The sequence below is a fragment of the Coturnix japonica genome, chromosome 6 (assembly GCF_054131305.1).
Source record: "Coturnix japonica strain WE chromosome 6, WE-NBRP24, whole genome shotgun sequence".
Classification (NCBI taxonomy): Eukaryota; Metazoa; Chordata; class Aves; order Galliformes; family Phasianidae; genus Coturnix; species Coturnix japonica.
Window position 1 is genome coordinate 34500203 of NC_140668.1, and position 13501 is coordinate 34513703.

General features: G+C 39.9%; 1 protein-coding gene across 1 annotated transcript; it reads right to left on the minus strand.

The window, feature by feature from the left end:
• Positions 1–251: 251 nt before the first annotated feature.
• On the minus strand, positions 252–5623 carry LOC146760570 (uncharacterized). The gene is made up of 2 exons (XM_085551839.1): positions 2313–5623; positions 252–2264 (listed from the first exon to the last, which is right to left on the minus strand). The coding sequence occupies exons 1-2, from the start codon at positions 4980–4982 to the stop codon at positions 2040–2042; spliced, it is 2895 nt and encodes a 964-aa protein (XP_085407965.1). The 5' UTR covers positions 4983–5623; the 3' UTR covers positions 252–2039.
• Positions 5624–13501: the final 7878 nt, after the last annotated feature.

The window sequence follows — 13501 nt, forward strand, 5'->3', positions numbered from 1 at the left end:
TAAAATCGAACTCAACTTGAATGTCTGTCAAACCTTTGTTCTTTGTCAAATTTTGATTCTCTGAAATCCTTCAGGGTATTTTCATGCAGATTAATAACATCAGAATTCACAAAATACGAGCATATTTTATGAGAATTAACAAACAGTGCTGACTTCTGTGAATGGAACTGAGATGAGAATGGTGTTCAGCTGCTGACAGGAAAAGGAAATGTTATAAGTCTACTGTTGGAAGTAACCGCGGGAGACAAGTCTCATGCTATCATGGTCAACAAGCCTCGTTTATTAGGTGTTACAGCATCTTATTTATACAATCAGTAATAAGTTCATGCATATTGCAAAAGTAAAGCTCAGGATTGGTGAATTAGACATTACTTCATCTGACCTTTGTGGTTAGTCTTATAGATACTTTTTCTTTGCAGCTTTGTCTACACCTTGCTACACATCTTGCTTTTCCCTTAGGCCGTCCTTGCTTCTAGATACATATTTCATCTTTAGCTACATACCCTGTCTTTTCACATACTGATTTCTTCTCAGCTGCCTAGCCCGTGATCGTCCCTAGGATAAACCGTCTTTGTCTTTAATCACGTTCATTCTTTTACAATTTAACTAGTGGAATCTCTTCATGTCCTTTCTCATGAAGCCATTCTGCATAAACACTCTCCACATTTCCCCCGTTTTCTTTTAAAATGAAAAGGCTCAGTTCAACGACCGATTAATCATATTTAACAAGCAGTTCAGTTCATTTGTTCAATCAGTTCTCAAGTAGTTTTATCCTGCTCCATAGCTGCTGCTCTGTGAACTCCTTATCTCGATCCATGGCTGCTGCTCCATAAAATTCTTCTTGTATTACAACAATTCCAAGATACTGCCTATAGAATAACAACACTACTTAAATTAATAACATAACTATTATAACTCAATCAAGACCTCGATTGACAATACTCTAAAAGTGAAAAAAGAGACAAGTCAAATACAACTTAACAACATTACTGTTAAACCTACTAAAAAGAACAAACATGTTTGTACTGCAACCTAAGTTTCTGCAACCTAAAAATAAATCCGTGAGGGTCCCATTGTGTTAATCTGTAACTGATCAGGAAAAGTCTTCAATTTTTGTATACTCTGATATATTGATTTTAATGACCACTAAAATTTGTGCAATAAATGCTTTTAAGATGCTCATAACCATGCTCTACCAACTGAGTTATCTGGGCTAATAATTGATTAATGATTGTGCAATTTTATGAAGTAGCATGTCAAATAGAACCAATTTTAGAGGACAAATGTACTAGAGTATCACTAGGGGCATTAATACTTATTGACCCTTGAGAAACAGCAAGCCATGTTGGTGGTGGATGCGACAGGTAGTGCCAGCAGGGCGTCCCCTGCTTCAAGGTGCACCTTTCCTCTCTCACCCATCACAGATTCTCTCCTGCATTCAGGGTCTGAAGGATTTCTTCCAGTTGTACACCACATCCGCATGGCCAGTGCGTGATATAGAGCCCAAGTGGAACACCTGCTTGGAAAACAAAATAAACTATCAAATTTAGTTCTATTAGCGTGCACTTTTGTCTAAAATGATGCATGGTTATATTTTCAGATCCCAATTAGTTGGATGTAAAAGAGATATCCGTTCTATGATACAGGGTCATCTCTTTACCTGGGATTCCTTTCCAGGTTTTGTCTTAGCAAATTAAGAAAAGCTAACTAATAAGCTAATAACATCATAACCAAACAGTACTAAAACATTAAAAGAGCTATTCCTGTAGATTCTAGCATTGATTAGATCAAATCCTGTTTAATACACATCTGATCTATTACTAAAATAGAAGAAGCACACAACATCCTAGCTAATGCCTTAAACTCCAAATCTTGAGACTGCATTGGTAAAACAGAAAATCACACACTACGTCAAACTATTAGTAACATTATCTATAACACAGCAAGTTACAAAGCAATACCACTAAGTAAGAAACACACAATTACAATTACTATAAAGGCTGGATGCTATTTTCTGCCTTCAGATGAGACCGAAGATATCATGCTGGAACCCACATAGGGCCAGTCCCTGTGGAAATACGAGCATATTCACGACCCCAAGTTGTCAGTGGTAGAGGACAGTCCCAAAGTCCTGTGGCCATATTCCAAACATTAACCATAGGCTGTTCCTTTAGCACCGGGGAAGCCTCAAAATGACGATCCACATAAGCTGTATCTCTATGAACACGATTCAAAAACTTCAGCACAAGCAAAATGAGCAAAACCTTACATAATATTTTCAAAAAATTCAGCACAAGTAAAACAAGCAAAACCTTGCATAATATTTCTTGTAGTGTGTCTCCCATATTCCCCCTTTTTTGTTTAATAATAAGAATGGATTTCAATGTTTGATAAATGTGATCAGTGATAGCTTGTCCAGTGGGAGAATGAGCAATGGCTGTAGTATGTTTAACACACCCTTGGAGGAAAGTTTGAGTGGCCTTAGAGGTATACGCAGGCCCATTATCTGTTTTTGTAGTATGTGGGATTCCCATAGCGGCATAAGCAGATAACCAGTGTTTACGGGTGTCATGACTGAATTCACCTGTATGTACTGTGGCAAATATGTAAGAAGAATGAATATCTATTGTTACATGTGCATTTTTTACACGGCCAAATTCAGGAATGTGAGTGACATTTGTCTGACACAGTTGAAGAGGTGCTGTGCCACATGGATTTGTCCGAGTCTGAGGCAAAGAGCTATCAGTCAAATTATGTAGCTGATATTCTGTCACAAACACGGTGTATTGCATAGGAGAGAGGATCATTCTTAACGCAGTTTTCCAGTCGTGAGGGGTCATAGCGTAACTGTCACTGTTTGTAACCAAAAGATTGTATGTAAAGGCTGACTGAACTCTGTATGTTCTTATTGACTCCCTTAGCTCCTTCACTGCCTCATAAGGCAGGGATTCCAAATGGGGGACCTGATTAGGAAAGGTTTGCAACGTGTCAGCATCACCCCTTAATATTGTTTCTTCTCTGCATTGCTCTAAGACATCACAGTACGCTGTAGGGAAATTTGTCATTCCTGCTTCCTTCAAAGTATCATCAGGAGAAAATGCGTCCGATTCTCTTTCTGGATCTACTGGACCTGGGTCATAACGATCCCCTGGTTTCAGTCCATCCGTGTCTTTAACCACGTTACACACGGGCTGCAGAGACACAGCCGCGCAGGACGAGGGACGGGTGGCATGGCGAGGTGCAGAGAACGACGTGGGCGAAGCAGAGGGCGGGGGTGCTGTAGAGACCGACAACGCGACGAGAGACGTGTGCGGGGGGGCAGGCGGCCGCTGGCTGGGAACGGCAGCTTGTATCGGAGCGCGGCCGCTGTTCTTTCGTGCGCTGCTTCTCACGTTTCCCGACTTCCTATAGCATACAGCAGCGTTGTGGGCGTTGGATTGACACTTGCTGCACCAAATCCCAGCGGCTTGGCACTCGTGACGGATGTGGCCAGTTTTTTCACAACGAAAACATTTCATGAGGGAGCTGATCTGCGAGCGTGGGCTTGTAGCGACTGCAGCTTGGAGGGGTGCAAGGGCTGCTAACACTTGATTCTGAGAAGCCTCAGCCTGTGCCTTTAATCCTGACCCTAGCTCTTTAATAGCCTCAACTATGAAAGCCTGAGCCCCCGTGGGCACGCTCGATAGTCTGTCTAACGCCTCCTCTATTGTCCAGTTACTCCTCAAAGTACTTAGAATGCCACGAGCTGTAGCATTACAATTCTGAAGTGCACAATGTTTTAGCATTATTTCCCTCATGTACTCTGGTACTCCAGCCTTCTCTATGGCTCCAGCTACCTTATCTAGAAACGCTCCAAAATCCTCATTTCTTCCCTGCTGGATTCCCATATAAGACAACAACCCACCTGGTGCCTTGATCTTATCCATAGCCTGCATGACTAGATGCATTGACTCCCTACATTTAACTGGTCCTAATAAAGCCTGGGCCTCCGTCCGGATGAAAGGACCCACCCCTAAAAGTTCTTCAACGGTGACATTATACAAGGGATCTCCGGGCTGCCTAACTATCACAACGCTCTGTTGGCACATCTCTTCCCAATAAGCATTAAATAGCAGTTGTTCGTGCTGCGAAAAAATCAACCTAGCTATAGCCCGACAATCAGATGGCAACAAAACCTGAGTACTCCAGATATAATCCAGTATCTGTCTCGCTGGCTCACTTTTTACTCCAAACTGACTGACCGTAGACCGCAATTGTAACAACAACTTCCAATCTAAAGCACTGATAGCAGCCTGTGTCCCGCCTGCAGCATTAGGCGAATACCGCCCCGGCAGCACCACCTGTCGCACCGCTTCCAACCCCTCACCGTCTCCCGCCTCTAAACAAGCCCGCGCCAGCGCAGCCCAAGCCCCCCCCCGCTCCCGCGCGACGGCCTCCGCCAGGTCACTGTGTGCCCCAGGGAGCAGCTCATTGCAAAGGGGGGTCGAGGGGGCCGGCTGTAGCGCCATGGTCGATGCAGGCGGCTCGTCTGATACAGACGTGCAGGGAGACGGAGACGGGGCACTCGGCTCCGCAGCCACTGGCAATGCAGGCTCGGCGGCCGGCGGCAACTTTACGGTGGACACTGCAGGGGGCCCCGGGCAATCTGACCATTCATTATAATTCTTATTCCTCCCCTGCACAGCACTAGCTTGCTCTACCGCTTCCTTTTCTGCCTGATATTGCAACAAATCATTATAAACAACACGCCACCACTTCCCGCATTTTTTAGCCATTTTCTCCCCATCTATCATTCCCTGAAAAATTGCATCTCCAAATTTACGCCACTCAGCAAGATCATGCACTAAATGCGGATTCTGAAATAACCCTTTAGCATACCCATACACTAATAACTTAGGGAGTTCCTTTTCCAAGTCTACCCCCTTAAACTGTCTCCGCCTAAGAAAAGCGGAAAATAAATCATATGCTGCTTGCCTGTCCATTTTTACTCACGTCGGTACCGTTGCAGCCCTCCAGGCTTCGGCAGCACGTGTCGGTCGAGCCCACCTGTCGTGGTCGCTCGAGACGCGGAGCTCCAATTTTAGCTCTTTTCGTCGTCCGTCGGGCTGTGAAATCCGGACCCGAACCCAACGCAGTTCTTCACCCGTGGCGCCCTTTTTTCCTTATCACGTCGAGGGTCACCATTTGTTGGAAGTAACCGCGGGAGACAAGTCTCATGCTATCATGGTCAACAAGCCTCGTTTATTAGGTGTTACAGCATCTTATTTATACAATCAGTAATAAGTTCATGCATATTGCAAAAGTAAAGCTCAGGATTGGTGAATTAGACATTACTTCATCTGACCTTTGTGGTTAGTCTTATAGATACTTTTTCTTTGCAGCTTTGTCTACACCTTGCTACACATCTTGCTTTTCCCTTAGGCCGTCCTTGCTTCTAGATACATATTTCATCTTTAGCTACATACCCTGTCTTTTCACATACTGATTTCTTCTCAGCTGCCTAGCCCGTGATCGTCCCTAGGATAAACCGTCTTTGTCTTTAATCACGTTCATTCTTTTACAATTTAACTAGTGGAATCTCTTCATGTCCTTTCTCATGAAGCCATTCTGCATAAACACTCTCCACAGTCTACAGCTGAGAGCGAAGTCAAATGTGTGATAGCTGGGGTAAGGGAGCAACATACATCGTTCCTCGACTGATTATTATTTTTTTGAATGAATGGAATGGTCAAGGAAAGCGCAGGGATTTATAGCACCTATTCATCATCTCAGTTTTTAACCAAGTTCAGCACAGAATAGATAATAATCACCACCATCTGATGGCTGTTGAAGCCATGAAATGAATACTGGTCCTAGAATTCCTGCAGCCCTAAAACTTATTAAAAGAATTTGGACAGATAATCACAGTGTGATAAAATGAAGCTATTCAGAATTCTGGAAATGCAGAAATGGTTTGCTGATTTGTCATATGTAATTGTCTGAAATAAATTTGTATGCATTTTTCTAAAGATATTAAACAGTTTGGTTAACTCGGTAATGATCAGAGCTAGGTGAGAATAAGGGCTGTCTTAGAGGGACAGGATAAACTGGATAATAAAGACATTATCCCTGGCAACTCTTTTAACTTTTGGCTACTGTGAATATCAGGAAAGAAAGAAAACCTGTCCCCACAACGAAGTATGAAATAGCTTGGACTGATGGTCTGATATTATAATTACTAAGTTCTGCCTTCAGTTCTGCAAATCCATTTTTGGTATAACTTTATGAATCTAAATAATCCTCTGAGGATCTGGGGTTGACTTGTATAAGTGAGACTGAACACGTGTGGTTAACGTACACATTGAACAATTTTCTTGTTTTTCTTGTTCCTCTATGTATGCGTATGCATGTATCTTCAACTGAATTACTTTCAGCATGGTCTGCCAGTACTTGATTTCAGATCATATTCTTCACACGTTTGAATTTTCAAGTCTGGGTGAACTGAAGGATATAGTATATAGCCTCTATGTAGTGGTCCATCCCATATTTGCCATAGGTGTGTTCTCTCTTATAAGCAAAGGGAAACCACAGAAGAACAATTCCTTGGCTTCTAGGAACAGAAACTGAATGCACAGGGCCCAAATAGGGTTTATATTGATCTGGCAGAATATGAAAAAGTAGGGACAGAAAATGAAGTAAGAAGGTTAGTTGCTCTGAACTGTGTGGTGTGTGGTTAAATTGTGGTCGGACGTTGCAATAAGTTACACAGAGTGACTGTATTCCAAGTAGCCCTCCAAGGGTGGCTATTCAGAATGGCTCTGAGTCACCTGCTTTTGTTGGTGCTGCTTCAAGCAGGGGTTTGGGCTGAACAAGCACTAGAGGTCCCTTCCAAACTCCATTCTTCTATGTTTTTTAAAATTGCAATAACTGTGGTTGAACAAAATTTTCCAGGTATAAAACACTCGTGTTCTTGGTGCTTTAGGTTCTGATCTGTTACAGTTTTTTCTGATGGTCTCTGAAGGTGCAGTGTTACACTCAGCTGTGCTGGGTAGGTATCCTCAGAACTCTGTTTTAGAGTCTAAGCTTTTTGCTGCGAGGATCAATTTTCATCAGTTTTATCAGCAATGTAGCCAGATAAAGATACAACCTTCTCTGTGTTAAAACCGAGGGATGGTAATCAGTGTCTCACTTGGGACTACCCTGTAGGCAAACTGGAACTCAGTGTCGTCAGCAAATAAAATTCACATGGCTGCAATTACATGTGAGTGTATTCAGATAACACATGTAAAAAGGATGTGCAGTTTGACCTACTCTCCCACATTCCACCTCTGTGTAATATATCTTAGAATAGAAATTGCAAAGGGCTCTGTCTGATACTCACCAACTGTGCCATCTGATGTGCTCTCTAAATGAATGCTTGTATTCTTCTCCACAATGCACAGTGTAGCAGGACCTCCAGCCTATGCCTAATCTAGTAGTCTGAGGTCAGAGTATTTGCCTATAAACCGTCTTTTTCAGTGAGGTGATTTATCATGACAGCCGTGCTCTTTAGTCAAGGGAGCACTTGACAGAAAGAATTACCCTCTAGAGAGTGGACAGCATTCTTTCTGCTGCTCTCCTGGGGCATTCCCAGCCTACCAGCAGAGTTCAGTTTGTGACAGGAAGGAATGTGGTTACAGTGCAGTACTTTAATCTTTTCATCTTCTCAGTGATCTTCCTGTAATCTAAACATGGAAGGGTGTGTTACTGGTGCTTGGAACAGGAGGAAAATCAAAGGTCATGTTATCTGTATTTTTTGTCTAATTAATGAGGTCTGAGGGTAACATACAGCTGTTTTGCAAATAGTAAAGAAGAGAGAAATGCTGTGGCTAAATGCCAAATTGAAATTAGTAACAAATTCCCTGAAGTGTGATGTTCTTCAATTCTTTGTCACTTAAGGAAAAAACAGAAATGGACAAAGACAAGGCTCCCCTGAGATCTTTAGGAAACCAATGGAAAAGTTACAGTATGATTTTACAGGGCAGAGATATTCTAACCCAGTTTACAAGCATTTATACTTAGTGGTCTAGTAAGAATCTAAGTTCTGCCTTTTTTTTCCCTTTAATTCAGACTCTCAAGCCACATTTTCTATTTTTGTGCAAGCAACTTATATTAAGATGAACTGTGAATAATTCTGAAGGCCAAGAACATAATGTAGCCCTTAATTCTACAATTTTTCATTTATACCCTAGCTTGAAGGTTCTGTTTATTTCCATTGTGAAAATACTGAAGCTGCAGCATTCTGGCCTCGTGCACTGTCTCTCCCTGGGATCTCATTTTGACTGCTGCCTTGAGTTTTCAGACATTGTGCGATTTCTCTTTGAAGCAGGTCGAGTTTCAAGGCTTTTTTTTTTTTTTTTTTTTTTGTGTGTGTGTGTGTAAGAAAGCACACTTTTCATCAGGGCCCAAAGGACACAGATTTCTTGATGTATTCTTTCTTCCAGATCCAGTGAGTGAATAGAAATGAATTGACTGGGAAACTGTTGGTTCCTGAATATTAAGTATTGGTGTGGTGGAACCTTCTGCAGGTTTCTACCTTGACAGCTAACTTCCAAGGACCCCATCTTTGCAATAGGAAAAACTTCCTATTCATGTTATATTAGACAGCAGTATAGCTTGTGATATTGCATGTCCAGCTAGATCCATTGTGCAGTACTGGACCACTGGACAAGACATGTTGGCTCAGTACATTAGACTTTCAGTCCAGTTCTGTTTCAGTAACCTGTCTCAGTAATGGCTTTCTACTGTATTACTTTGGAGAGCTAAAAGCCAGTTATCCTTGGGTTGCTTGATAAATCACTTTATCCAAGATACCATTAATAATAAGCTAAAGTCAGACTTAATTGAGTATATTCCCTGTTGGGTGTCTGTTAAATATAAAAGGTTAAAGCAAGGCATAGAGGACATTTTCATTTTGTATGTGAGAGAATCGTACAGGTTATCTACAGTCTTTTTTCTTTTCTGTCTTTTTGTGTCATTAGATTTCAAAGTGAATGAGCCAAGTTTGGTTCTCAAATGGACAGTGTTGGAAGGTTTTTAGTTTAGTGCATGGCTTATTCTACTTCAAAATTTTTCTGAAGTTTTTTTGTCTGTTTTTTCCTAGCTATGGGAAGCTGAGCTGACTAGACAGTTCATTAAATTACTCTGAGAGAGTGAGGTTTTGTGGTCAGCTCCCACATGTCTGTGAGTTTCCCATGTGACAAGCATTCAGTATATTTCTTCTTGATTATGTGTTTGTATTCTTGTGACTTTTTTTTTTTTTAAAAGCTGTTGCAGTAGCCATCCATCAATGGTGTTTTGTAGCATCTAAATAAAGCACAGACATGTTTTAATCCCAGTCATAAGGATATGGACAAAAAGGTTTAATCAACATGCAGAAGTACACAAGGGGAATCAGTACCAAAGCCTGAAAGCTGACCTTGACCTTAGTCTGAAGGCCTCAAACATACTTCGGTATCTCTTCTGTAATTACAAAGAAAGAAAACACAAAAGGACACTAAATATTTCCTCAAGTATTATTAAGAGTAAATCACATATTGAATAACACTAGTTAAACGTGTACCAGGATTTAGGATTTATTTATTTATTTGCAAGTCAGCATCCTTTTGCATATCCTCTTATATATCACTAAATCTGTACAACAAATTGTTTAGCAGTGAGCTTTCCTAATAATTCCAGGCTGTGCTGAAGCTTGTGAAAATTTTCATCCTGAGTTAGCAGAGAGGAGTCAAAGTATTATTATGTGTGAAGTAAATGATAGAGGTTTTCATCCTCTTCTCCTGTTTAACTCAGACTATAATGTTAGCTTCATGAGTAAGAATATGGCTGGTGGCTCCAGACACTGATGATGCATTTATTTCAAGTCACAAGAGCCAAGAAACTGCAAGTCCAAAACCCCAGTGGGATATTCTTTCATCCTAACTACTTGTGCAGTGTCTCTCTTTAGATACTAGTGACCTTGGGTCTCCCATTGGGGCCTTTCTAGCTGACAGTAGCAAGCCATATAGTTTATATAAAAAACTCTAACAGAAAAAAAGCGTGGGGGGCTGGCTGTGAAGAAAGCACATACTTTTTCCTTTCTTGAAAGCTCATGGCCCTTAAAAGTTGTTTAAAAAGAAGTCACAGTATAAAAGATTTGTTAAAGAATGTGATTGTTTGTTAGATAAATTGACAGAAAGTGGTACATTAGTGATAAATTTCAATGGACAAGAAACTTTGTGATGAAAAGACAAAAACAAGTTAGCACTGCTGACATTAACGTTCAACTGAGTACAGTGTTTTGTGAGTCATGTAACGTAATTGCTTTGCTAAGTTTAACCTTGACAACTTAAAAGACTAAAATTTTGTTTTAAACAAGATTTTAAATCTAAGGAGAAAATCTAAGAACAACCTGATCCAAATTCACTCTATATACTGTTAGCTTCATGCTGTTTGTTTCAGCATTATTTTTGTAACAGAATCTCTATCAAAAATTTTTCTCCTCATGGAGAAAAAAAAAAAAAAAAAGAAAAAAAAAAGGCTGATTGTTTCCTAGCAGAGCATAAAAGAGATATTGCTGTATTTTCTATTAGAACCACAACAGTTTGCTCAGAGGACAGTAAATTTTGTTCATGCTGTGTAGACATCTTGAACCAGCTGACAAGTCCAACAGCTTGGATTCTCTTGGAGGTGAGATTTCAGTGGCTCCAAATGAAAATGTAGAAGCAAGACTGAGGGACACTTAAATGAAAGCGACTTGGATGAGTGACAAACACAAATCAATCAACTTTATTATGCCCTGTTTCTCTATATAGAACCTCAGGGCCAGGAAGGCAGTGTGCATGACAGGTATATCCAAAAATTTCAACAAATCTACTGCCTTCAGCTCTTCTGTGTTACTACCCAATGCAAACATTGCCAGTAAATGGAATGTCATGTCTGACTCACTTGTGGCACATTCTGGGAAAGAAAAGGCATTACCCTGGCACCAATTGTCTAATTTTAATCTGATTTTTGCATATGGTGGCATTTCAATTTTGTGTTTAAATGCAACACTTGTTGTTTCTGGCACCATCCATGCACCTATTTGGGAATTATGGTTGGTGAAGAGAAGGCTGGAAATAGGAAAGACAATGAGAGTGACAGAGGTCTTAGTTGGGTACTGAATGAATTGCCTTGGCAATTGTATGGTATGAATGACTGGGCTAAGGAGTTTCAGGTGAAAAGGTGCAAGGAAAGTAGTGAATGTTAAGATTTTGCTAGATACCAGGAAACACAGGAAACAAAGGAAATACGGCTCAAGCGAGGTATAGGTTTCTCAGATATCTATATAGTTCTTAACTCAGTAAAATTCATGCCAGTCAGCTATTTCTTGAATACATTTCCTTCAAAATCCAACACCTTTTTCAGTTCAGAGCCATGTTAGCAAATCATGGTTTGACTCCCAAACAATACTTGTTTTGCTTTACTCTACAAAACTGTAAAACTTTCCTCCTCATTGGACATCTACAACTTGAGTCAGAATTATGTTCTAACCAGTATGACCCAGACTTGAAATTAACAGAAACAAAAGCTCCTGGGAGGTCCTTAACATTAAGACAGCATGAATTTCCTGAAATATACTTCATAAACTTTTCATCAGTTTGTGCAGAGGTCTTCTGCGTATGACAGAAAACATTCTACATCTCTTTACTATGTGTTGAGTTAATCTGTACAGTATAACTTAGGTATTTCCTTAGGCAGTACAAATTAAGTTATATTCTGGATTTGTATCAGATTGCTTTTGCTCTTTTGTTTAAGCAGGGAATAGTTATTTATATGGGATCGTGGTGGTTTTTTAGTCCTTTTCTACTGTGGCAAAGATGTGTCCTTTGAAGACCTCCATGGTGATTCATTTCAGGCTTTGGTACAAAAAAAAACAATAAATCTGTTGAGTTTCAGCCAGTTGCAGTGAATTTCATTTTATAATACTGTGCTGTCATTCTGTAGTTGCAACGCTATAACAGTGGGATGTTCCATAAAATTAAGTACTCTATTATCTATCTGGGAAAAAAAAAGAGCACTGCTTTTCCTCACTTTCCTTTTGAAAACAAACAAAAAACCCACTGTATACTAAAAGATAGTGTAAGTCATATCTTATACTTATTTCAGGAATGCCTGTTTGTTCTCCTTTGATTCTAAATAAATCTGTACATTTAAATAGTCCCTAAAAGACTTTGGCTTTTCTCTTCTGTTTAGCATACAGACTTAGCCCTGTGGTGGGCAAATAATCTTTTTTTTTTTTTTTTTTATGTGATAAATCTGCAGGCCCTTCACAACAAAAGATCTTCTCAAGCAGCAGGGACAATCCTTTAAGTTGAGAAACAGTATGTCAATAAAGGTCAGTGTGACAATGTGATTTATTGAAATACTGTGCTGCTCCTAGCAGTTAGTATTTTATATTATATGATACTCGGCAGGTATTTTTATTCATATTTAGGTTCCCCACTGAAAACTTGTTCAACCTGTTTTATTATTTATTGTTGCCTTTTAGAGATGAAAGAAACCAATTTATTCAGCTTTCATAATGATTCCTAACAGGTACAAAGAAGTTAAGAACTAACAGGAAAAATCAATTGGTTAATAAAATACTTAATTGACTAAATGCTTCTTCCGAGAGGCCTTGAATGCAGACTGTGCAGAACCAAAGGATGTTGGTTTAATTAAAATAGGATCTCACTGCAGAAAAGCTTTCTCTGCTGAGAAGGTTTTCAAATTTGAGTGTTCTTGTTCTTGTTTTTTTTTTATATTTTATAAATGCAGCATACCCAGGTACCATAATTAGATCTCTTCATGATTTTTAGTATCCTTTTTTCTCTGTTTTCCTTTTATGATGATGACATATGGCAAAATTAAAGTGAAAGCATATCTAAACATAGAACGATCTGTCAACATGTTCGCATCCCAAATTACTTTAAAGATAAATGTATCAGTCATTGCTGAATAAAATCTCCCAGTTTTGTCTTGTTCTGTTGTACTGGCTGGTGTTTTTTCAAATGGGATCGATGGTGCCATTGCTTATGAAATTCCTGAGTTTTGAAAAGGCAACCGGAGGTAGGAAGCCATTTCTTAACCTCTTCTGAAATCCTAGCAGATGAGTGCCAGAAATTATGTCCAGGCTCAGAAATGTTTGGTGCTGCATGTCTTTCACAGATACTCAATGCCTACAGCTCATTGTAGTGTAATCATTACTCTGCAGGCTGCTTAAGCATCTGAGCTCCTGGTACGTATAACTTAATTTTTAAGCATATTTTTGACAGTGGTATTCAAGAGACGGACACCAATAAAACCTTGAAGCATACTTAATGATAGTCAGACAGATTTTGTGAGAAGATGTTACACTATAGCTCCATAATTCATTCTTCTAATGTCCAATGAATCTTGCATTTGCTCTTGAGTCCAATAGGAAGATAAGGGATATAAGGCTAGGATATATAATAGTTGTGTAAGATCCTTCCCTTGGCTA